The 23865-nt window shown below is 36.7% G+C and overlaps 1 protein-coding gene across 1 annotated transcript; it reads right to left on the bottom strand.

Moving 5' to 3' along the window:
* Window positions 1-392: 392 nt before the first annotated feature.
* syt9a (synaptotagmin IXa) lies at window positions 393-23566 on the bottom strand. The gene is made up of 7 exons (XM_032561367.1): window positions 22935-23566; window positions 9521-10010; window positions 8770-9325; window positions 3269-3389; window positions 2999-3170; window positions 2621-2750; window positions 393-1033 (listed from the first exon to the last, which is right to left on the bottom strand). Exons 1-7 carry the CDS (start codon window positions 23080-23082, stop codon window positions 965-967), a joined length of 1686 nt encoding a protein of 561 aa, XP_032417258.1. The 5' UTR covers window positions 23083-23566; the 3' UTR covers window positions 393-964.
* Window positions 23567-23865: the final 299 nt, after the last annotated feature.

The following is a 23865-nucleotide window of genomic DNA, read 5'->3' as shown; positions in this document are numbered from 1 at the left end:
TTATTCCCTCATTATGTTTGTCAGATAAATGTCTTCAAAAATCTCTGTCAATTGGTCCAGATTGGATGCATTGTTGTCCCATTTTGTTACTATTGCAAGTCCGCAAGCCACTGTTAATATCCTATCCCAATGTCTGCATATATATTACTTCATAAAGCTATCAACAATAAGGATTTTCTTTTCACAGATCATCTGTCTCATATAATACTGTTGCAGCATAGTGATAGTTTTAACAGATATAGAAAAAGCTATTTTGTTAAAGTTACGTACTGCAGCTTAAAACAAATTTCTTACACATTATTTGTAAAATGTGTATATGCATATTGTAATAGATAGATAGATAGAAACAATATTCTTCTTTGTGGAATTTAATAATATGACAACTCAGCAAAAAAGGCTCCAGTTACTTTTATTCGACACTATTTATTTCCAACATTCAACATAGTTTTGCTCACATATACATTGTATGTAAATTAACCGTTACTTCACATCAACAGACAAAGCAACACACTGCATTGTAAAAATAGAAACAGAAGCAAACAAACTAAGAGATTTCCCACCAAACCATGACCTCATGCACCAAGTCAACACCAAATAGAACAAAAGAAATGGCATGGCAGTTCAAATGGTTTTAAGTACATCTTGCAAGTACAGACTCACTTTATTAAAACAAGTACCAAGACTATGTAAAAATAAATAACAGTATAGTCTGTATAAACGCAGGAATTGCACAGACTTAAAATGTCTGCATACACCTGTTTTTCTAATGAAACATCATAAAAAACAAAACATCCATTCTTGCAATCATTCTACATGCAACATAAGACAGTGTGCATCTCTCCTTTCCATAGTTGTTACTAAATGCCTGGATTAATTTTATTAAAACCATTTTTGAACAACATTCAGCAACACTCAGCAAGAGCTTCAGGTTGATCAGTAGTTTCATTTAAATTTTTGCTGAAGGCTACGGAGAAGGAGGAGCTTTGAGGGAATTACAAGATCCTCCTTGGCTACTACTTGTAGTCCCCTGGTACTGTAATAAACAGAAGTGAAAAAAATAAACAAACAAAAATTAATTTATGAACAAGTAAACCAATTAAGAAAAATATATACACGAATAACTCATAGAAACAGATAGATAATCAGAAAAAGCACAACATTTATTTTATATACAAATTTTTGTTTTTGAACATACGAAATAACTTACCACCAGCACGGAATTGGGTAGTAAAACATAGCAGCAAAGTTTAGCCTTTATTCTTTTTTTTTAATCAACTTTCTATTCTGACTGACATCTGCAAGTGAAAGGATGAAATATTTTCAAGATAAAATGGTCTATGTGGGATGTGAATGCATAAATATGCACCTCCAGGTGGGACAAGATTTTTGTGAGAATGAGTGATTTGTGGAAATGAAAATAAAACTTGGGTTAATATTTGGTTTCTACACAAGATTCAAAATACAGCAGCTGCTGAGGATGTAGAAAAATACAGTACTATTTGTTGTGATTCCTAGGATGTCTTAGTTTTTGGTTTTTTGCTGCTAAACTTTGATGTTTTTCAACGGTACAAGAAAGTTGTCTGCATTGAATTGCTGAAGGTGAATGAAACTCAATTATCATTTCTTTTCTTTTCCTACTCAGGTTCAGACTTTATAATCACTTTATTCTCTACCGTCTAGGAGTTCCTACTTCTTTTGTGGAAATGGTTGTTATTTGAGGTAATAGTTTTTTTTATTTTATACTTATTATTCCTAGGGAAAAACAGTGTCTTATTTTTGTCAAATTTGATACATATCTGAACATTAATTTTATGTCGTGTTAAAACTGGAATGTATTTAAATTATGACTTCTCTTCTTGAAAAAGAAATGACTCAATAATATACAAATCTTGGGACAAAACCACATGGTCTAATCATTTGTAGGACCAACGTCTGAGACAACAAAATTAAATAACTTTTTTTATAATGTAATCAGCCTCTGCATAGCAAAACTGTTACAATGTGTACAATAATGTTTTCTTTTATTGCGGTTTCCAGGCATTTATTTTTGCAGATATTTCTACAACCATGGCACTACAGCAACTTTTCTTTATCATACTTTCTGTTGCAGATTTGAAGATGTCCTGAGCGTCATTAAACTGCTGTATGACTGGAATCAGCTTTAGGACAAACGGCCTTGTTTACCTTTACACTTACATTAGTATTCTGGTAAGTGCACGTGGTTTATGTTTCCACTTTGGTCTCTTGTGTCTTAAGACCATTGTTCCAAAGACATCTAATTTATTTAAATACAAACTAAATAACAGTATGTAAAAAAGCATCTTCTCTATGCTTTTTTAGAGAGAAGATGCTTTTTTTGTTCTCAACTTATGTAGACAAGCAAACAGACAACTTTTTTGGTTTTATTTGTGAAAGACTAGGAAGTAGAAATATGTACTTGTTTCATATTTCTATCTTTTTATAAGTTGAAGTTTTAAATCTGTCAAGGTTTTATGGAAGATCCCAGTTTTGAAATGGTTAGTAAAAAACAACTGAAAAAAAAAATCTTTGCGTTTGAAAACTGGTCAGTCGTCCATGCCTGGAAACAGCTGTCACATCCATTATAGAAAAGCCAACTCACCTCAACAAGAGGATGCCAGTGGGCGACAGGTTTCCGTGGATATGTGAGCATTTCACTCCAGTGTTCTCGACCGAGGCTGTCTGCATCATTGCCGACTCGACACACACCAATGACCTCATTATGACCCACACTACAGGCGCAGGAGGAAGAGAGAAGAGAAAGAATGTAATCTCAGCTTGCCTTGCATTCTGGGTCAATGCCATGTTACATTCTTAATGAAAAAATTTCTGAAAGGAAAGTGTTAAGATTGTTAAAAATGTTCAGTCTTTAAACCATAGCTTACATATTCCCTAAAAAAGGTTTCAGTGTATGTTTATCTGTTTATTTTGTTATAATTATTAATGAAAGGTAGCCATATGGTGTAAGTTGTAAGCTAACCGATCATAGTCCATCACTGCTATTAAAAGGCTGATCTGCTCAATGTTTTCTGGAAGGACATCAAAGACAATAGCCTCGTTATAGACTGGGTTCAAGGTGTTTCTTTTCGTAGATGTCTTCCTTTTCTTCAGTCTCCGACCCTCACACATCAGAGAAACCTTCACATACGGATCTTTTTAAAAGACAGAGAAATGTTTACGTTATGCATTTATTTCTTTCCTGGACAGCAACGCAACTTTCTATGGATTGACAAGGTCTTATTTCATTTACCTGATGCACCAGTTATATCCATGGCCTTAAGATTGCAAGCCTGTATCATGGTGATGGTCAATCGGCCTGCTGTCGGCAAGTAGCAGAGGGAGAACATCAAATCCCCAAGATCCACGTTATCCTAAAAGACATCAGAGACACATTTACTCTCACCTCAGTTTGAATCTTCGTTTGTTATTCCTTTTTGCACTGGAGCCAAAGCTGAGGAAGAACAGCAGGAGTGTCTTGACTTTTACTTTCAGTGCTTTTCGTGCTTCTTTTTTTTTTTAAATTAAAAACCGTGTCCTATGCTTGGCTCAGATAAAACCCTCCCATATTTCAGCTAGAATGCAGACTTCTTCTTAGATGCAGCTCACTTATCACCTGCACTGAAAATAGCTCCACCAAGAAGTGAGAACCACGGCAGCAGACAAAATGTGTGGTGAGCACTACTCCTACACTACAATCTCTTCCGGAGTTATTGATGTGTTTGTTTAATTTTATAAAATGTCAGCCCCTTAAACATTTAAATGTTGTGGACATCCATCTACCCATCCAGCCGTTCATGCTGACAATAATGTTACACCTTGCAAATGTTTTAAAATTTCAGTGGTAAAGTATATCCAGTCTGTGCAATCTTATGTGTGTGCATCTTTATGAGAGTGAAAAAAAATAAAAACATAAAATATATTGAAACCAAATATGTGTGACAGAGCAGTGCAGCATTTTACTATGTGATTCCAGAGTTATTGTTTTGTGATCATTGCAAGTTTTCTCTATGCCAACAGGGTTTTCATAAAGTAGAGGAATTTAAACACATGCTCCAAATCTATGCACACCAAATGACCTATACTCAAGGTTTATCATGGATAAAACGATAATCCTTTTTTTTTTTTTGAATTAGCGATAGAGAAGCAAAGACACTATCTGAACAGTAATGCAAGCTTAGCTGGGAAGAAACATTCACATAAAGCATCACTACCAGAGGAGCCTCAAATCTGTGACTTAAACAAAAGTCACTTTTAATTTGCAAAAACTTAATTTACAGACTTGATTTCACACTGTAAAGACTCAAGACTCAACTCAGACACAAGGTCTAGGATTTGAGTCTGATGAAGAATCTTTATTTGATGCAATCAGAGGTAAAACTAAGCCAGTAAAAGTAGAAAATTTGCTTTTCATGAGTAATGCTACCCCCCAGTTACCTGCATACAAATAATTGTTTGACATGGTAATGTTATGCACAGTAAATACGGTTTCTGTTCACTGTTTCTGCCAGGATGTGCCAGTAATTACCTTCAGCATCTGAGTATGTTTGGTTTTACTTATTGATGCGGCTCTAACAGATATGCTTGTTTTCTCCTGTGAAAGTGAAAGGGTTCTTGTGATTTATTAACTTAAGATTGTTGAACATGGTTGTGTAATGGCTTGCTCAATTTAGCTGTAGCTTCACAATAATTACCACACAGATGTCTCTCATACTGAACTCTGCAAGATGCAAAGAGTTCAAATAAACACGCTTCCCATTTGATACAAGTGGAGATTTAACATGAAATGGTGCCATCCATATGCTATGAATACAACAATAGATATGTAATACATATTTATGTATGAAGTGGGGCAAATATCCTTTGTAATTAAAGCAGTTGAAATTTATACATTTCAGATATTTAAATAATATTTTCAGCAAGTATAAATACTGCACAACTGTGTTAAATTAGGCTTTAGAATAATTCATAGCAATTCTTCAGCAATTGATGACCAAGAGACAACCTGAAATGAGGACCAACTGTAAATTCATTATTTGAAACAATAGATGAAAGCATAAAAACATTTTCAGTCCAATATTTACAATTAGGTTTACCTAGGACTGTCATAGCGATAGAGGTTCTTGCGACAGTTTTTATGTTTAATTCGATGGGTGCTCATACAATGGTTGAGATTATTTTATATGAGATATTTGTATTCAGAAATTATAAATATAGTGTTACAATACAAGGCAAGAAAAAAGAAATATACCACTAACGGTACACAAGGGCATATGTCTCAGCATGAATCTTGTATAATCATAAATTAATAATCAAACACAGCCAAGGATTATTTATTTATCTATTGACGTAGTATGGTCCAGATCCCACAAAGGACCTGCGGGTTTTACATGCTTCATGTCCCACCGTCAACATGCATCATCAAAATGCACACAGGTAAACAATTTCAAAATCTGCTCTAGGATCCAGCTTAGAAATCAAATGCAGAAGTTTTTCGACAATATTAGATTTATTGTTGTTCTGAATTTACCATCTGTGGCACATTACCCTTCATTACATGAAGCTGAAAAGCTAAAATCATCAAAAAGAAATCAAATCCAAATCCCCTTAAGCAATAAAAGCATTACGTAGCATTTGTTTTTATTACCAGTGCCATTCTCAATATCAGAAAAATAACACATGTTCTCCCATCAATATACATTCTGCTTCTGCTGTGGAGCTTAACGAGACCAATCTGGCAACAAAACAAACAGTATGGTCCCTCCCTCTGGCAATGCGGCTTAAAGAAAATTCCATCATTTATATCCAATCATCTGTGGTGCAGTAGTTACTGAATGCCCTACCTTTGTATATTGTACCAATTTCTGAGAGACTTCTGTGCAGATTTTGTGGACACAAGCATTTGTGCATGTCTTACAGTCTGTGCTCAGACGAGGCATACAGCCTGTGAGCTGTATCTGGTTTCTCTGAGTACTGGGAGTGTGAAAGAAAAGTGTGAGAATGGAGGATGTTGGATTCTGTGAATCACTGGTTCTCATCATCCACCTTTCTCATGGGTTTCTGCTCTAAATGGACAACATTGACTAACAATTAATCAAGGGCATAAGTGGAGGCATTGATCCACAAAACAACCATAAGCTGGGAGTTTGCTCAAAAATATCAATACTTTTGTCGATATTCCTGTGAAGTCTCTATCTTCAGCATGCCGACAGAATAATGTCTGTGCCTCTTTTTCTCTGTTGATTTGTGACAACTTTATCTATTCCATCACTCTTCTCTTTCACATGGTAATAAATTTTAAATGTTACTGACGTAATGTATAGTATTTATTAATTATTAAGCTCAAACTAGTTTTGTCTGTTTGCATTCAAAGTGAGACCTTCTTACTTCTTATTTGATTGCATAAACTTGCCATTAGCTTAGGGTAATTGGGCATCATGATCTACATTTCTTTAAGGGTGCCCCAAAATCTACAGGATTGTGAGTATGATTCATACACTTTACAAAATACGAAGAACCGTGACTGCATGTGTGCTCTCATTTCTTCACTGCTGCAGTGCAACAACTGTTTCTGCAATATTGTTACAGATAGCAATGTATTTGATAAAAGGGTACAACTGCAGACCATATGGCTAATTTCATTGGGAATTGTGGGTATTGGTAAAGTTAGTTAGTTAGTAAAATACCTCAACAAAATGATCAAAACTGGTTGTTGTAATAATTATAATAGCATCATTTACACATGCTTTCTATAAATTGAAACTATAATGAAAGGTGTATTTTTTCTGAAATCAGGTGAAGATGCTGCTTAACTAAAATAGTATTTTACTGTAGATAACTTCCTCTTTACTCAAAATTGTTAAAGGAAGTTCTCTTAGTCAGGTAGACATCTAGCTGCAGCTCTACTTGAGCTCAGCAAGTGAAATGGGCCTTTCTCGGAGGTGTGTATCCTCAAATCTTTTAATATCGACTCAGACATAAAACTCTAAGTTTACATTGCTCTGTAGCTTTGAAGCAAAACTACCAAACCCAGTTTGTGTCTTTCCTCAAACATGATTTCCTCTCATTTGGATTCTTCCAGAAAATCTGTTGAGGCTCAGCAAGCAATTCACTCTCTAAGGTAGCTGGAGATTACTCTTAGTTATGTGAAGATTTAGGATATTTAGAGTAGAAAAAAAACTTCCTATGTTGACTAATTGCATGACTGGTTAAAAAAAGATGCATCTCTGGTCAACTATTGTCTTTTTTTTGTTATCAATTCAACAACAAACTAGAACAGTTTTGCAAAACTCATTATCCTTTCTGGAGCCCAAAAGAGAGAAATGATGGGCTTTACACAAAATAAGTTCCTTTCCATTGCAGGGTCAACACAAAGACACATAAGGCATACACTTACACTTAGGGGTAATGTTTGTTCTTTTGTGTTTAACTAAGTCACATGTATAAAGACTTTAGGGCATAATCAGAGTACATGAAGAAAGTCCACCCATGCACAGTGGGAATGTGTAAACTCCGCAAAGTTTGTGTTGCCAGCTTTCAAACTGAGACCTTCTTACTGTGAGTCACTGATGTTAAAGCTGAAGCCTGGAGCCCTTAAATCTATTCACATTTTTTTAAATTCAAGGACTTAAGGGACTAAAAGGCTAAGGCCATGGCATGAATAAAAAAACGAAAGTTATATAGCTGATTGGTCATTTAATGCAAATAATAATTTCTCTACCACAGTAAAGTATTTCAAAACAAAATATAGAAACAATAGTACTAATAATTATAACATTACTGTCAGTGAAGACAATTGTGACCCTCATGCTGTATCTCAGGTTGACAAGGAAGCCAATCAATCTGCTGCAGAAAAGGCTCAAGAAAAGATACTTCATTTAAAATATTCTCCAATACTGACACTGTAAGTCTCTTATGACAAAACCTTAGGACAAACATATAATACTGTTTAGGACATTCAAAAATGCTTTACAAAGAAAGGACAAACATAGAAAACATAAATCTCCCCACATTGTCTTTCATTAAGCAAGAAAAAGTTAACTTATTTGTTAGACATGTTTAGTCTCAGAATATTCAGCATTAACCCAAAAATGAAATGAGCCACAAAACCGCAGTGATGATGCTTAGTGTTCTTTTCTATATTTAGATACATGAGGAGTAAGAAGTTTAAATGGAAAAAAATCCCATCTTTGATAATACTTGTCGAATAAAATAGCAGCTGTGATCCTTAAATAATCTCACATTATAATTTTGTCACCTTTTAAAATAGACACAAGCACAACTACAATAAACCTGATGTGGGAAATGCTTTTTAATCCTGTTGATTTTCTCAAAAGTCTTGTGAATTTTTTGTCTTTTGGCTAGTTTCAGCAGAAAGAGAAATAGCTGCAGACCCAGACTAAAATGAGTCATATGTCTGGCAACTGTGAACATTGTAAAAGATTGTATTAGATAGGCATCTGAAGGCTACTGTGTGCTGGTTGTTTTTCCTTTCAAATAGTTATCTTTTCTGTTGTTACAATGACTAGTCAACCTAATTGTAATGCAAAGGGAAAAGCAGACAATGATTTTATGCTTCTTCACACCACAAAGAACCTCAGAGAACAAGTGTTTAATGAAGAAATGAGAATTCAACTGCTTGAAAAGAAAAATATTTTTTTTAAAAACCTAATGAACCAAGATAAAACATAGATTTTTTTTTTTACTTTTCATTTCTATAGCCATGGAACAAAATGAGTACCTGAAATGACTTACCGAGGAGACATATTGGATTTCACGGCAGAGTTTTGTCTCCCTGGGAAAATCTGCCAGATCCAGGAAGTTGTCTACCACTACTTGACCGATGATATCATGGCGTGAAAAGCGGTCGAAGTCGTAGATGCTGAAATGCAGCTTTCGTGTGGGAAGCTCAGAGTAGGCCACAGGGAACAGGAAGACCTCGTCAAACACAGGGTGGAGCGTCTTGCGGTGCACCTTGGTCTGGTGTTTAGTCTTCCGATCAGGCAGCAGGTAGATCTTAACATAAGGATCAGAGGTACCAGAGAAATCCTTGGCTGGGAGGTCCTCTGCTTTGTGGATTTTAACTATTAATTGTTCCAAGTCGCAGTCAAATTTAAGAATAAAATGGAGGCGCCCACAGCCCCCACCTCTGCGACTGCCCTCATCCCCCTCAAGTGAGCGTTGCTTGTACAGCTCGGGTTTGAGGCGGCCAAGGCCAAGACCCATTCCAGTAAGGGAATCCTGTCTTTGGAACTGTGCCACATTGAAATCTGGGTTAGAGAGGTTGATATGTCTGCGAATGGAACCTTGACTGAGGACAAAAAAGGCAAAGAAATAGTTAAAGTCAGACTACATCAAAAATAATCAACGGCAGTAAGATTAAACTTTTTTTCTTTTATTTTGTTAAGAGAGACATACGAGTAGTAACATTCAAGATCATGGAAAGGCTGGACTCTCAGAACAGGAATACGTCTTATTTGTGAATATTAGGAAAAAAAATACCTACCCCATTTCTGAGCAACCACCTGGTGCTGGTTCTGTTGTCTGCCTCTGCATTCGAGGGTTTGTGTGAACTCCGTTTTCCCTAGTTTTACTCTGAGCATCCAGTGGTATGTCCGGGGATGTGTGGCTTATCTTCATAGCTGCCTCTGGTGTGGCCAGCACCACAGGTGGAGGTGACACGGGAGTCATGGGAGCCTCCACTGACACAATAGAGGCTACGGGTGTAGGCTCTTTGGCGACAGAACAATGTGAAGACTTACGGCGGTTGTGCATCGGAGGGTCGACGGCAGTGTAAACTGGCTGTTGGGGTGCAGGCTGTGTGGGCAGAGGGCTCATGGTGGGGTTTATGTGCCCTTGAGCCTCCTTTGTTGTGGGTGAAAGTCCTCGCTCCCTCCATGGTATCCAGCAGAGTTTCCAGGAGACAAAGAGGGAAACCCCAAATAGTGCCAATCCACAGGCAGTAACCACTAGTGAGAGTAGACTCACTGATATATCTGAGAAGATGACAAGTGAAAAGAAATCAAAATTAAATTGAGATTTTACTTGTAATTTTGCTTCTTGCTAAACCTACACCATTGCTATTGTAGAACAATAGGAGAAAAGTAAGAATATTATCAATTCTTAATACAAACACATTATCTTCCGACAGATATTTCAAGATAGTTTTTGTTTCTAAATTACACAGAACAGATACAGTAATGTGCTAATTATGAATTACAAAATAAATGTTCTTAGACTTTAGTTTTATTTGACTTTTTTAAGTGCATTGGGGTTCAGTTTAAACATTTTGACAGGATTTTCTTTTCTCTTAAGACTTTAAACTCTGGTGTATGGTGCATAAAAATGCTTCTATTCTCAAACGATGTAGCAGTGTTTACGTATGACAGTATAATTAACATATAAATTGTTTAAGATTGATTTCTTTGCAGCAAATATTTTTTTTAAACAAAAGTATCTGCAAACATTAATTATTGTCATGAAGTGCGGTGTAGATGGTGAGGCAGGACGCTGTAGACCCAGGTAGAAGTGAATAACGAATCTTTGATGGTGAAAATGTCCAGATACAAACAGTCCAACGACCAGGCAGCACAGCTGAGCGAAAGCTAAGACTCAACACTGGTAGCAACTGGTGATACGAATGGACAACAATGAAGACAGGTTCGATGCTAGACAGAACTGACAAGGACCTGGCAGAGACGCAGAGACACAGGTGACACTAAATACACAGGAGGTAATCAGGGAACGAGACACACCTGGGAACAATCAAGGGGAAGACAGGACAACAAGGAGACTCAGAAGACACAGAAACTCAAAATAAACATACAGAAAAACACAGATCACAACAATTGTACATTTTCTAATATTTTGCACTTAGCACTGTCAAATTATAAGAACCCCTTGAACCTCTTTGCACTTTTTCCATTACAGCCACAGTCTTCTATTCAATTTATTGGGATTTGATGTAAAGGTCAATCCACAGAACTGCACAGTTTTGAAGATGAAAGAAATTATAAGCAGTTTTTACATGGAAAAGTTTGAATAGTATGCCTTATATTTCTATTTATCTGTTCCAGTTGCTACTGTGCAGAACTGCCTCCTGCTACTATAAAAATTATTTAAGACGTTTTGCAAAATAGCTCAGCCATATTCAATGAAGATGATCTATAAATACCACCTTTTAGGTCTTGCCACAAATTCTTAAATGAATTAAAGGATTGGATTTTGAGCAGCCTATTCCAATCTCTTAGTATGCAAATAGCAGTGGGCCTAACCCTTGTGCTCAGGGTTCATTCTCCTGCATATTTCAGATTGTCCCTGCTCCAACAGACCTGATTTGAATGATTGTATTTTCTTATTAGAATCTCATTGAGAACTGTTCATTGCCATTCATTTAAAAGAGGTTTCTGACCATTAAGACCTGGTTTGGCGACCACTGCTCTTAACCGTCCTACTGAAGCTCTAGATATATGTTTAAGTTTGTTGTCTTGCTGGTGGTTGAATCACAGCTTTAATCTCAAGTCTTTTGCAGGCTTTCTTCCAAGATTGCCCTGTATTTAGCTACATCCACCCTACCAATTCCGACCAGCTTTCCTGTTCATGATGAAGACAAGCATCCCCATGATTCTGCCATCAATTATACTTAGGTCTTGGTAGCTTTGCAACCAAGTCAATACAGCTGAAAGCAGATATTTGAGTAAGGTGAGGTTGAAAAAATTCTAAACTCTGACCATCTCACAGAGCTCTGTGAGGAATCCATCAGCCAGTGAGTTTAAAGAATAAAATGGAGATCAAATGTTTTCACTCCCACAAATAATATTCTTCTTAATGTCTGAAATAAAAAGACTAAACATTTCCTGTTTTAAATCAGATAATTAAAAGTGTTATTTGTATTGATAAATACCAGAGTAATGAACAGATTATCTTTTGATTTAACTGCACAGATTAACTCCCATCCTTCAAATCCACATCACACTTTATGCAATTTATATAAACTTTTATATACCCTGTTATCTTTTCATGCCCCTTCACATTAATGCAGTACTTTGCATTAATCTATTACATGAAGTCTAATAGAATACATCAAACTTTGCGGCTACAATATTAAAAAAAAAGGAAAATACTTCAATATATTTTATTCATATACATCCAGTGGGTGTGGGAGAATAAAAGCGGGCATAACAGAAAAATCACGTCACAGTGATTCTAAGCCCACAGTGTATTTGTGGACTTCATTTTATGATATTTGAATTACTGTCAAAACAGATTATTAGTGAGGGCAGACTCCCTTTCTTTGAGATCGTAAGGAGTTCCTACCATCACCCTATTAATTAGCTCTCCACTGATTACCAGATTCATGTCAAGACTCAAACTTGGCTACCACAAAGTAGTTCTAGTCAGATGAAGCATATTGGTAAAATTAAAGGATTATTTTAAACCTGCATCTGCCAAAGGTATAGATAATTTGGTAATATAGGTAATAGGTATGTATGCTTGACTGAACTTCTCTAGTCTGTTGTATTGGTTATTTTGTCAGACTTCAATTGTCTTATTCACCTTAATATTCAGTAAATATACCCCCAGATTACTTGTATTTATTTTTTAAAATTACTTTTTTAAAATACTTTTTTATCTTAAATACTAATCTTTGCTGTTTCCCTGCTTGTATAGTGCTTTTATTTTATTTTAATTGTCAATTTATTTTTTATAAAATTCAAATTTAACTAGAGATTGGGTGTGTAATGAGGTCTTCACAACTGTCATCACACAACTGTGAGAAAAGTCACACATACGTAGAATGGTCTTCAGATAAGCAAATTGTTCTACTGCTACAATCTTGTAATGATAATTTAAAGAAGGAACTTTTATATGAACCATTGTGCATTAATCCCAGACATGTTTGAATGTCTGAATGACACAGCATGTTTACATGCATGTGTCCTAATGCATGTAAACATTCAGAGATCGACCATGAGATAAGCATCTTTCCCTTGTGTATTATTAGTTAGGCTCATTTTTTTTACTAATTTCACAAACCGGTGAGTCCAATACTCTCCCTTGCCAAAGCCAGTGCTCTCCTGTTATTCACCTGCTTTTCCTATTGTAGCTGCCCCTGGTTTTACCAGGATGGATTGTGTGCAATTGGAAGATTCTCAGCTGACATGTATGCTTTGGTATTTGGTAAGACTAAACCAATAATGTGTACAATGTTTGCAATCTGCACAGTATGCAACATTTTTCTATCATGCACAGTGGTTTCTTCTCCTGACAACAAGGTTGGTATTTATGTTGCCAAGCCATTTTGTCACAAATCCCAACCAAGTATTTATGCACTAAACTTATTCTTTTGGTCCAGCCTCTATCTTTCCAGTTGCTGTTCAGAGCTCTACGCTGCACAATATTTTTTAACAAAGCTGATTATCAAAACAGGAAGTCAATTCTGGGTTATTGAATATAGATATGCCAACATTTGTGTCAGAATGGGCAAGATTTGAATTAGAGAAGCAATGAAATGAAGAGGTAAGCAGAAAGTCAGCCACAAAAAACAAGCTAATATGCAAATTAATAGTCCTATTAATATCGCAGCCAAAAATATGAAGTAAAAAAATATATATGAAATGTCAATATTTTCCAGTTTTAGAGAGAATAATGCACTAGAAATGAGACTGTTGATAAATAAGACATTTAGAAACATACCTGACATTGTTCTCTCATTATGAGCTTCAAACAAGAACTACCTTGGAGCAATCCATTTCTTCTAGCTGCAGAGTTCAGATTTCTGTTTATTTTCATTTTCTGAGGGCAATGATTAGTTGAAAAGAAGAGATTTGATGGTCTTGATCTCTAATCTGGTAACCTACATACTACTTCTACTTATCCACATACACTCCCATAGTGACTATGATAAGACATGAATTGGTTTTAAATTAATTAATTTCCGTTGATTTTATGGATATGTCTCTGTCAAGACTGAAAATTAACCAAGATATCCACTTAACGCAAAAATTAAATCTTTATATAATTCATCCCTGTTATGAGGGCAGTAGAAATTCTCATGTTTTTTATTTCTTATACACACTGAGGTTGAATTTTTGCCTCACCAATCACTTCCAGTTTCACAAATCAAAGAAAGAGCTCTTATCCTGTAGTTAGTATAGGTGCAGGTGAAAGCATCAGCCTATATCTGACAGAGCTGAATCTGACAGCTATAAAATCATTATTTTGCAGACAGAACAAACACGCCTTGCTGGTCTAGAGTCTTTCTTTGTTTAAGATCTAGTTATACAGCAGTGTTTCGTCTTTTGCTTGGCACTACTACAACGTCCATCAATGCCCACTCCCTACTTTTGCCACACTGGCAGATTCTTGAATTTGATTTAAATGTCTCTGCTTTTGTTTTCCATTCTATAGTACTTGTTACGTCAAGTTTTTGTTCTTTAAATCAAACAGAAAAAATGTCACTTAGTTTAGAAAGCACTTGTCTTTTTCAAATCATATCATATCATAACATGTCACATCTTCTTGTAGTATTTTGCCATACAACTATCCATCTGAGATATTAAATTTTTTCAACTTTGCAGCAGAACTTTATTGTGCGATCATGTTCATTTATTGAAACGCTGGCCACCCATGTCTGCCTTAGCTTTTGACTGAGCTCCTTGAATTCAGCTATGCTGAACATATAGGGATCTTCTAAAACTCCACCCTCTTACACAGTGTTTTCTAATAGCGGCAGTATCTGCAAATCCACCTGACCATGTCTATTTTTGTATATGTGGTGTCAGTGGTGCATACATTCTGCCTTCTTATGCTGACTCTGCAAGATGCCATAAGTTATCTTTTGTAAAAGAGAAAAGATGGAATTTGTGCCATATATTCAAAATAAATTTGTCCAGGGGAAGACTTGCACAGAATTTTGAAAAAAATACCCCATTAAACATCTCTAGTAATAAGCAGGGTGGTCCTTTTGTTTCTATCCTACTGTGACCTAGTCATAGGAGCTTGCAACTTTTGAAAATTGACATTTGGAGAAGATAGACACTTTAATCAATAGTAATAGTTTGTTTTTTTTCTAATTAACATTAACAAATCATTACGTGTTAAATATTTCCCAAATGTGTCAAAGCCAATGATCTTACTTTTTAATTTTTGTTTTTAGAGATAATACAGAAGAAATGTATCATTTACTTCTGTTTAAGTTTATGCTAATTAGCATTTACAAATATAAACATTGTGTCAACCTTGAGAAACAAAATTAAATCTGGCTATATTTTTGGGAACCATTAATCAAAGACAGTTTTTTAAAAAGTGCAATGAGCACAAAATGATATGAAATTAGCAATTAAGCTACCTGAAATAAGTGTATTGTTTGGCATGAAGATAATGGACATGGTCATAAATTTTAAAAAAGGATAGCTCATTTTTTCTTGTTGCAGCTCAGAAATCAAATCCAGCAAATTAGCTAAGTATGTCTTTGAGCCTGCACTGTTATCCTTTGCTGTATTTTCTACAGTTAAATACCACAAAATGCCCAGTAAAACTACCATAAGACATCTTTACAAGTAGTTACTGTAATTTGCATTGCATTATGGGTATAGTACATAGTATTACAGTAACTTACTGTATGTTTTGAATTTGCAGTAATTTACTGTTTACACATTACAGTAGTGGTACTGTACTTATAATATACAGTAAGAATTATATTTGATTCCCAACGGTCATCATACACTGTTAGCCTTTGCTGTATTTATTACAGTTAAATACCACAAAATGCCCAGTAAAACTACCATAAATAGGGTGACCATATTTTCAGTTGGGAAAACCAGGACACGTTGTAGCGAGGGGGGGAGGGGGGGGGGATCTGAAAGCGGGGAAACTCTTTTGTAAATAGTAGGTAAACATACATTTGCGCTTTCGTATGTTGTTTTCGTACTGACAGCCACGCTATCTATCTTCTGATTAAGAACAGGGCTGCCCGCACTGACGCGGCTCAGGGATTACGTCACACGCAGGGCCGTGCGCAGTGCCCTAGTGCCTGTAAATATAATGGTCCAATGAAGGTAATTTAAAAAACAGGACATTTCCTCACTTTCTAAAACAAACCCGGGACGCCCGGGACAGGACGTGAAATACGGACATGTCCCGGGAAATACGGACGTTTGGTCACCCTATAAGACATCTTTACAAGTAGTTACTGTAGTTTGCATTGCATTATGGGTATAGTACATAGTATTACAGTAATTTACTGTATGTTTTGAATTTGCAGTAATTTACTGTTTACACATTACAGTAGTGGTACTGTACTTATAATATACAGTAAGAATTATATTTGATTTCCAACGGTCATCATAGCTGCTTCATCGTGGTTCCCTGTTTCTGTATTTTTACTCCTTTAGTGGTTAACATATTTTTAAGGCAGAAAGAGAGAATGTACTTTTGTTTTTTTCACATCCTAGCTAACATTAATATGCAGTTCATCTAGCTACGTCATCAAGCGTGGCTTCGCTTCCAACTGTTTTCTGATGACGTTTGTTTTAAACTCCGAAGCTTTTTCTCTCCAAGTGCAAGTGCAGCTCTGTCTCCGTGCTGTGGGCTCACACTGCTTCAGCTCTTCAAGACAGGTAAAAAAACACTTCTTAGAAAACTGTTTGAAGCCAAAGCCTAGTCTGGAAATGTACATTTTAGATGGAGTTAACGTAACTTATAGCATCATGCTATAATGCTATAACTTAGCATTATAGCATGAGCTCGTTTGTGCTGGTTAGCCTGGTAAAATAACGTTACCTTTACTAACTCTGGTGTTTTATATAACTGGCATATTGCAACCTTATAAGTTACGTGTCTGTAAATGAGGTGAAAGATAGGAAAATATGATGGTGTTATTTTTTGAGCTGGTTCGGAGTTAACGTTAGCTAAGGTGCTAATTTTACCGCTGAAGGTTTTAGCTTGACTTTTACCGCTTAATCTTCCTCGGGCGGCTTTGGGTTGAGATGAGCTCAGTGCGTGAGTGTCTGTTAGCATTGTTGTTACATCCTTTGTCGAACAATATAACCTTAACTGATAATTGATCCCCCCCTTCACTTTTTTTTTTTTTTACATCTAATGACTGTTCATTTGTTTAAACCATGATCTTGCAGATGTTAAAAGTGCAGATTAGCTACGTAGGTCAGCAAGGATGAATTTCTAACTTTGTTCTTTTTTTTCTTTTCTTCAGATGACCTTTTTTTTTTAACTCCTAAGCTTTTTCCCTCCAAGTGGCTGTGCAGTTCTGTCCTGCTGGCTGCTAACATAGCTTCATCTCTTCAAAAGACAAGACAACAGGTAAAAAGACAGCTCTTCAAACATATTTGAAGCCACAAAATAGTCTGGAAATGTAGAGGAGCAGCTAACCTAATCTATAACTTTGAGCTTGCTACAGCTGGTTAGCCTGCTAAAGTACCATTACATCTCCAACATAGTGTATAAGAGTCTGTAAATGAGGACAAAGGTGAAAAACATTAAAGTAGTTTCTGTTATTTTTTGAGTTGGTTCAGCCACAGTGGCAGGTGGACAAAAAAGTTAATTTCCAACCCTGGTTACATATAAGGACTGTTCACATGTTTAAACCATGCTCCTGTAAATTTAAAGTTAAGTCAGTACTAACAGGTGCAACTATGTACAGGTGTAAATTCTGCAGCATTTGTACTTCAGAATTTACAGAATTTTGTAGTCATGTGAAGAAACATCAACACACAGCTAATTATCGGTTTGCATGTGGAATAGAGCAATGTCCTGCTTCCTTCAGAACATTTTCTGCATTCAGGTCCCACATGCACAGGAGTCACCGCCATTGCAGAAGTCAGACTGAACACTTGTGGAATGTAATGCTTTAAAAAATGCATTTAGCCCCACAAACTGGCATTCACATCCGCTGTTTCAGAGTGGTAGCAGGATGTAGGAGTAAAATCTAGTCTAGTCTCCGGGATGAGGTTCTCAAAGACCTGTTGTAATCTGAGTGAACTGGCCCTTTAAATATAAATTACTACCAGTAATTCATATTTAAGAGAGTTTTCCTTTTTTTTTTGGGCGTGCCGTGGTGGCGTAGGGGTTAGCGCGACCCACATTTGGAGGCCTCAAGTCCTCGACGCGGCGGTCGCGGGTTCGACTCCCGGACCCGGCGACATTTACCGCATGTCTTCCCCCCTCTCCCTCCCCCTTTCCTGTCAGCCTACTTCATAAAAAGGGACACTAGAGCCCACAAAAAGACCCCCTGGAGGGGTTACAAAAAAAAAAAAAAAAAAAAAAAAAAAAAAAAGAGAGAGTTTTCCTTTTATGTTTTAAAGGTATCTTCCACCAAGATGTCTGTTGAAATGGAAATGACCTTACCCACTACACCAAGGGTAATCATGCTTGGTAAGAGGAATATTTTCTATCACTATAATTTTTTCGTAGCAATGTATGTAATTGTTATGGTAGTCTGTACTTTTACTCACTAGCGTTAGCCTGACAAGGGTTTGTCTATTTTAGGAAATAGCTTGATGTCTGCAACCCGGTGGATGGTCAGTATGGAGGAGAAGGTATTTTTCCAGCCTGAGCAACTACATGACTTTGCCAGCGTCCTTGCTGTCTTTTTTGGGTCATATTCTGTCTTCAATCTGGAGTATCAGGAGTCAGCATCCACCACGCTGGAGATGATACAATGGCAAGTACTCTACACCAAGCCATTTATGAATTAAATTTAATGACAGTTTGACTGATGATGAAGAACCATAGCTGATTGCTGTATTGTACGTCTTCATTAAAAATTACAATTAATATATTTTATTTCTGTTAAAAGATTCTTTGTGAGGATCAATCCAGATGTTGGTACCAAATGCACAGCCAAAGTCGGTACAAGCCGCAAGACGGGAAGTCTTGTCAAGAAGAAAGTAGTCAGTGTCAACTCCCAGATCACCACCTTCTTCCAACAACTTGCTGAATTTGAATGGAGGACTTCCAACTAGGTAAGTATTTTACCAAATGTAAATGTTTATTATTTTGTTGTCTTTTCCTCCTATCTTGCATGCTCTGACTTTACTTTAGCCTTTTTAATATGATTTTAATGATTATTTATAAATGCCATGTGATTCCTACACAATAGCCCTTTAGAGTAGCCTGCATCTTTTCTGTGTCCGTGGTAAAAAGTGGATGTCGCTGCATCTCTTAATAAATCACAGAAATGTATAAGTGTGTAGTCGTTTAAGTGTGGTGTATTTTTATACTATGCAGTTTTCAGTTTATTAGGCACACCTTTGCAGTAATCCGTCAGCACCAACAAAATGACTAAAAAGATTGTTGTACTTCATCGTCCCCTTGGGGACATTTGTAGTACGCAATCTTTTGGATTACTGAAGACTGACTGACTGACTGCTTTTGCCATAAACAATCCAAAAACCTGAAGTGAAGCCAGTCCTGCTCATTCTTTATGCAGCTTCTATTATCACTTCAGTCCAATTGATTTTTTTTTAAAACAAATTATCAACTTAATGCTGCTTTATGACAAAGATTTTATGCATGTGAACATTGTCACTTCAGCTTAATTTGTCAACTTCCTGTCGATTTGAAAATGTAGATAACTTCCTGACCATCTCATGACCTCCCACATTGTCTGTCTTATTCTTTACAGTTCAGCTTCCACAAGATGGATCCCACTGATTTTGTTTGACGAATGGAATAAAAGTTCTTCTGATGTAGGAAATGTGTTCTATGGTTTTGTTGTTTTACAGCACATTATATTGTATTGTGACATTGTTTTTTATGACATTGCGAATATGTAAATGGATTTTATTTCTACAAATCTGCTGAAAATAAATACCTGTTATTCACAGTACTTGGACTAAAATTTCTTTTATGAAATTTTTCGGTTTATGGTAAAATATTCTTATCTTAAAGAAATGTAAACTTTAATTTACAGTAAAACTCTGACATTATGTTGTGAAACAAGTTTACAGTAGACCAGCTTTACTATAAAATACAATTACTGTATTATACTAGAAACTACATTTACAGTAATGCAGTTATAACTGTAAAGCACACTCACAGTAAAAATTAACTGTGAAATATAACAGTAAAGGTACTGTAGAATGGTAATTACAGTAACTTACTGGCAACACTGTTGCCAGTAAGTTACTGTTGCCTTACTGGCAACAGTGTTGCCAGTAAGAGTACTGTAGAATGGTAATTACAGTAACTTACTGGCAACACTGTTGCCAGTAAAGGTACTGTAGAATGGTAATTACAGTAACTTGCTGGCAACAGTGTTGCCAGTAAGTTACTGTAAAATTACAATAAAAGGTCTAACAGTGTGTGTGTAGGCACAGTCATAAGAGTTAGCACAAGAACTTAGACCAACTGTCCTTTCTGTGCTGCGAGATTCTGTGAACACCAGAGTAAGTGTGATCAGGGAGAAACTGAGGGATTTGCCATCTGAGGACACCGAGCCCAGCTTGGCAGAATGTTGAAGAACTGACTGGTTAAAAGGAATCAGCAGACATCTGGAGTGGTTTGGAGGCAGCATCACAATGAAGAAGGTGAACCAAATCTAGAGCACAAGACCTTCAGAGGTGCAATAGTGTAGGAGGTGAGCAAGAGATGGAAAAAGCAACGTGTAAGCTCTGAGATGCTGCTTTCTCAATGTATAATAAGCAGCATTACTTGATTTTTCAGTTGTTAATTAGAAGTTAGTATCCAGGGACAGACTCTTGCATTTTAAATTGTTTTCCTCCTGGTCTTACCTGTTGCTTGGTGTTCATATTCACAGAAGCTTAGTTTTAAAGCTGTAACACACATTGGCTGATGGTTAGATAGAAACGTAATGGAATTACAAACAGCAGCAGTTTGTGTGCTACTTTTAAAAGCAGCAAGAAATGTTGCACAATTGCTGCGTTTTATATAAGACAACCTATTTTGGTCATCTCCTGCTCAGTGTTTTCATTCTGGGAATCTATTATACTTAAAACTGGGTCTCAGAGGCAAACCAAGAAACATTTCATTTTTCCTTTATGATTTGAAATGGAAAATTGGATTGTTCATATTGAAAATGAAATCAGCTCCAGGATAAAAGAGATGACAGCAGGGCATCTTTGCACTGGTATGAAACCAAGAATGACAATGGATATGGTTCTAATAGTTATACCACCAACAATGTGAGGTTATATTTGATCAATTCTGATGCACAACCCATGACTGAAATATTTAGTTTATTTTTGGGTAGTGTCCAAAAACAGATTTTACCTTTTTGCAGGACATTTCAAAACATATTTACCTGCCTTTAGCTATAGTCAAAACAATGCAGGCAGCATTCTGAAGAAGAAGACATGATGTTGTTGTTCAAAAGTGTTTTGTCTGAATGTCAGTGCTCTCTGTTCATATGATCTGTGAACATTAAAGATCTTTCAATCTCTTGTGGTAGCCATTCCAAAGTGCCTACATACTTACTCATACAATGCATCTCCCATCACCCAAAGCTCCATCTTGGACCTTCAGCCCACCCAAATTCCTGCCCCACAGAGGACCCCTATCTGCCTTCACTGCACAGCTCCACCATACTAGCGGCAGCAGTTAGCAAGTGGCATGGAACTGTGCATCTCTTGAGCTTATCATCTGAATTGCTTCTCAGTCCAAACCTCCTAAGAAAGGTTGTAAATGGCACCAGAGAGAAGCACTGTTGTGATGATGATGATGGGGAAGTGTCAGAAATGGTAGGAACTTCCTAAAGAGACAGATGTCAATTTCAAGATGTCAGATATAGCTAGGAAGCAAAGTCAAATTTCTTTTGATAGTTTAATATTGCTGCACCTGTCTGACAATTTGATCTAAATAAGTGACTGGCATTAACTGTTGTCAGTAGTTAGCAATAAAAAGATTTGTATAAAAACATAACTTACATGTTTATGAGAAACAAACTTAGGAAAGTCTTATAACACAGTCTAGTCCAAGCTCTTTAGAGCTGTGGTTGCTCCAATGGCTGTCCACTGACTTTATCATTCTGTTGTTGCATCATACAGGATGAGATCTACCAGATTTTGTGAAAAATAAAATTAAATATCATGTGATTTGAGATCAATAACCTCCCTGTCTGCTTGTTAGCCCATACAAATCCTAAATTTGGGGATGTGAGTGAGTTTACTCAGAACAGAAAATTAAGGAGGAAAATGACTAGAGTAAAACTAATCACAGAAAGACCTAAAATGGCACGATTTCTGTATAATCAGAAATCATCACCCAAACTATATAGACAAAAATAGGCTTGTGGAGGATTGCAGGAATTGTGCCCAGCACGATCTATGAATTGCTTTTGTGCGCACGCGCGCTCAGCCAGCCAAGTCAGGTGAGGTTTGATAGCCTCAAAGCCTTAATGATTTAACCTAATCGTATTTCTTGACATTTGGCTTTGATTCTGATGTGGTTTCAGGCAAACACTTTATTCCTCCAAGGCAGAGACTTTTAGGCAAGAGAGGAAAATAAACTTTTAAATAAGCAGGAGCCTATTAGAACTGCGAATAACAGAGGCGAATAATGGACCTCCTGCTTACTCAACCGAGAGAAAAGATAAATTATGTATAATTAACTATATGAAACAAAGTCAGAAATTAAGTTAGTTTAATACTTTCTTCTGGTGGGTACCAAAAATAAATCGCATAAACGAATTGGAAAAAAACCCAAAACTAAAAACAGTACATTTCTTCAAATATAAAGTGAAATTTCGATTTAACAACGGGTAAATGACTTTAAGGGACAAAATAAAAACCAAGAATGTTGATTAAACATCTACTATGATCAAGTAAATGCTCTAACCCGAAAGCTCGTGCTGTATGCCGGTCGGTTTCAACGAAAGAAGTCACATGCCCGTTCCCTCCTGATCAGCTCCGCCACTGAAGGAAAGCGTGCAAATGATGCCTTACCTGAATCAGAATATCGTGGTCTGGTGAGATCTCGGAAATAGTAGATAAAATCCAGACAGTTTTCATTCTGCACTTCCCCCTTTGAGCAAAGATCTGACAGGAGTTCGAGTGCTTTTTGACAAATCTCGTCATCTCTGTCTCCAGGCATTTCCCACCAGCATCCTTATAAATGGACGGTCTCTCGTCGGCACCTATTCCACGCTGGTCGGCACGGTTTGTGGAGTGAAACGCTCACCAAGCGGCACGCCTTCCGATGCCGGACTTTGTTGGAAAGGGCGAAAAAATCCCAAGTCCAAGTGCTCCAAAAATAAAGCAACCTATCCCACATGTGGAGCACGAAGAGTTGTATTCTTGTGTGTAACAATGAGTGAAACACTCCTCTCACTCTGCTGCTCTGCTGAAAGCCACCGGTTGAATCCACGCACCGCCTCTGCGGCGCCGTGCGCTGTCCAGTGTGCTGAAATGTGCGCGTGTACTCCCGCTGCAATAAATCGTTTGCATCACGCTGACTTCCGTCTCCGAGTCATTTTTATTTGAGCTACGAAACAATGCGAATCCCGGGGAAAGCTGAACACATTAACTCCGAGTAGGCGACAGCGAGAAAGCCGCATTTGCAAGCTTTACAACCGGTACAAAATAATAAAAAAAAATAAATAAATAAAACGATCAGTGCTCTGACAAGCCTGGTGTGGTTTTACGTTCCTGCACATGGCCAATCAGAACCTACTTTTTTTTTTTTCGCTTTGTGAAATCATTTTAGGCTTTCATTGGCAAAACCGCTTTCCACTCAAAACCCATCAAAATCTGCGATACTGTTCGTGTAGATTACCTTGGAAAACTTGAATACAGAATAGTTGTTGGTTATTGAGAGAAATTGTGCTTTTCATTGATGTTTTCATGTTACGATCTTCTGCCACATAAATGGCAAGGT

Source organism: Xiphophorus hellerii, chromosome 4 (assembly GCF_003331165.1).
Source record: "Xiphophorus hellerii strain 12219 chromosome 4, Xiphophorus_hellerii-4.1, whole genome shotgun sequence".
NCBI classification, from domain to species: Eukaryota; Metazoa; Chordata; class Actinopteri; order Cyprinodontiformes; family Poeciliidae; genus Xiphophorus; species Xiphophorus hellerii.
The sequence above is the reverse complement of the archived record's forward strand: the minus strand, read 5'-3'. Positions and strand labels throughout refer to the sequence as shown.

Coding starts and splice junctions, on each gene's coding strand:
- syt9a (XM_032561367.1), bottom strand. CDS start 23,082: ATGCCTGGAGACAGAGATGACGAGATTTGTCAAAAAGCACTCGAACTC. Junction 10,011..22,934: donor ACCACGATATTCTGATTCAG/GTAAGGCATCAT, acceptor TCATCTTCTCAG/ATATATCAGTGAGTCTACTC. Junction 9,326..9,520: donor GGTGGTTGCTCAGAAATGGG/GTAGGTATTTTT, acceptor TTTTGTCCTCAG/TCAAGGTTCCATTCGCAGAC.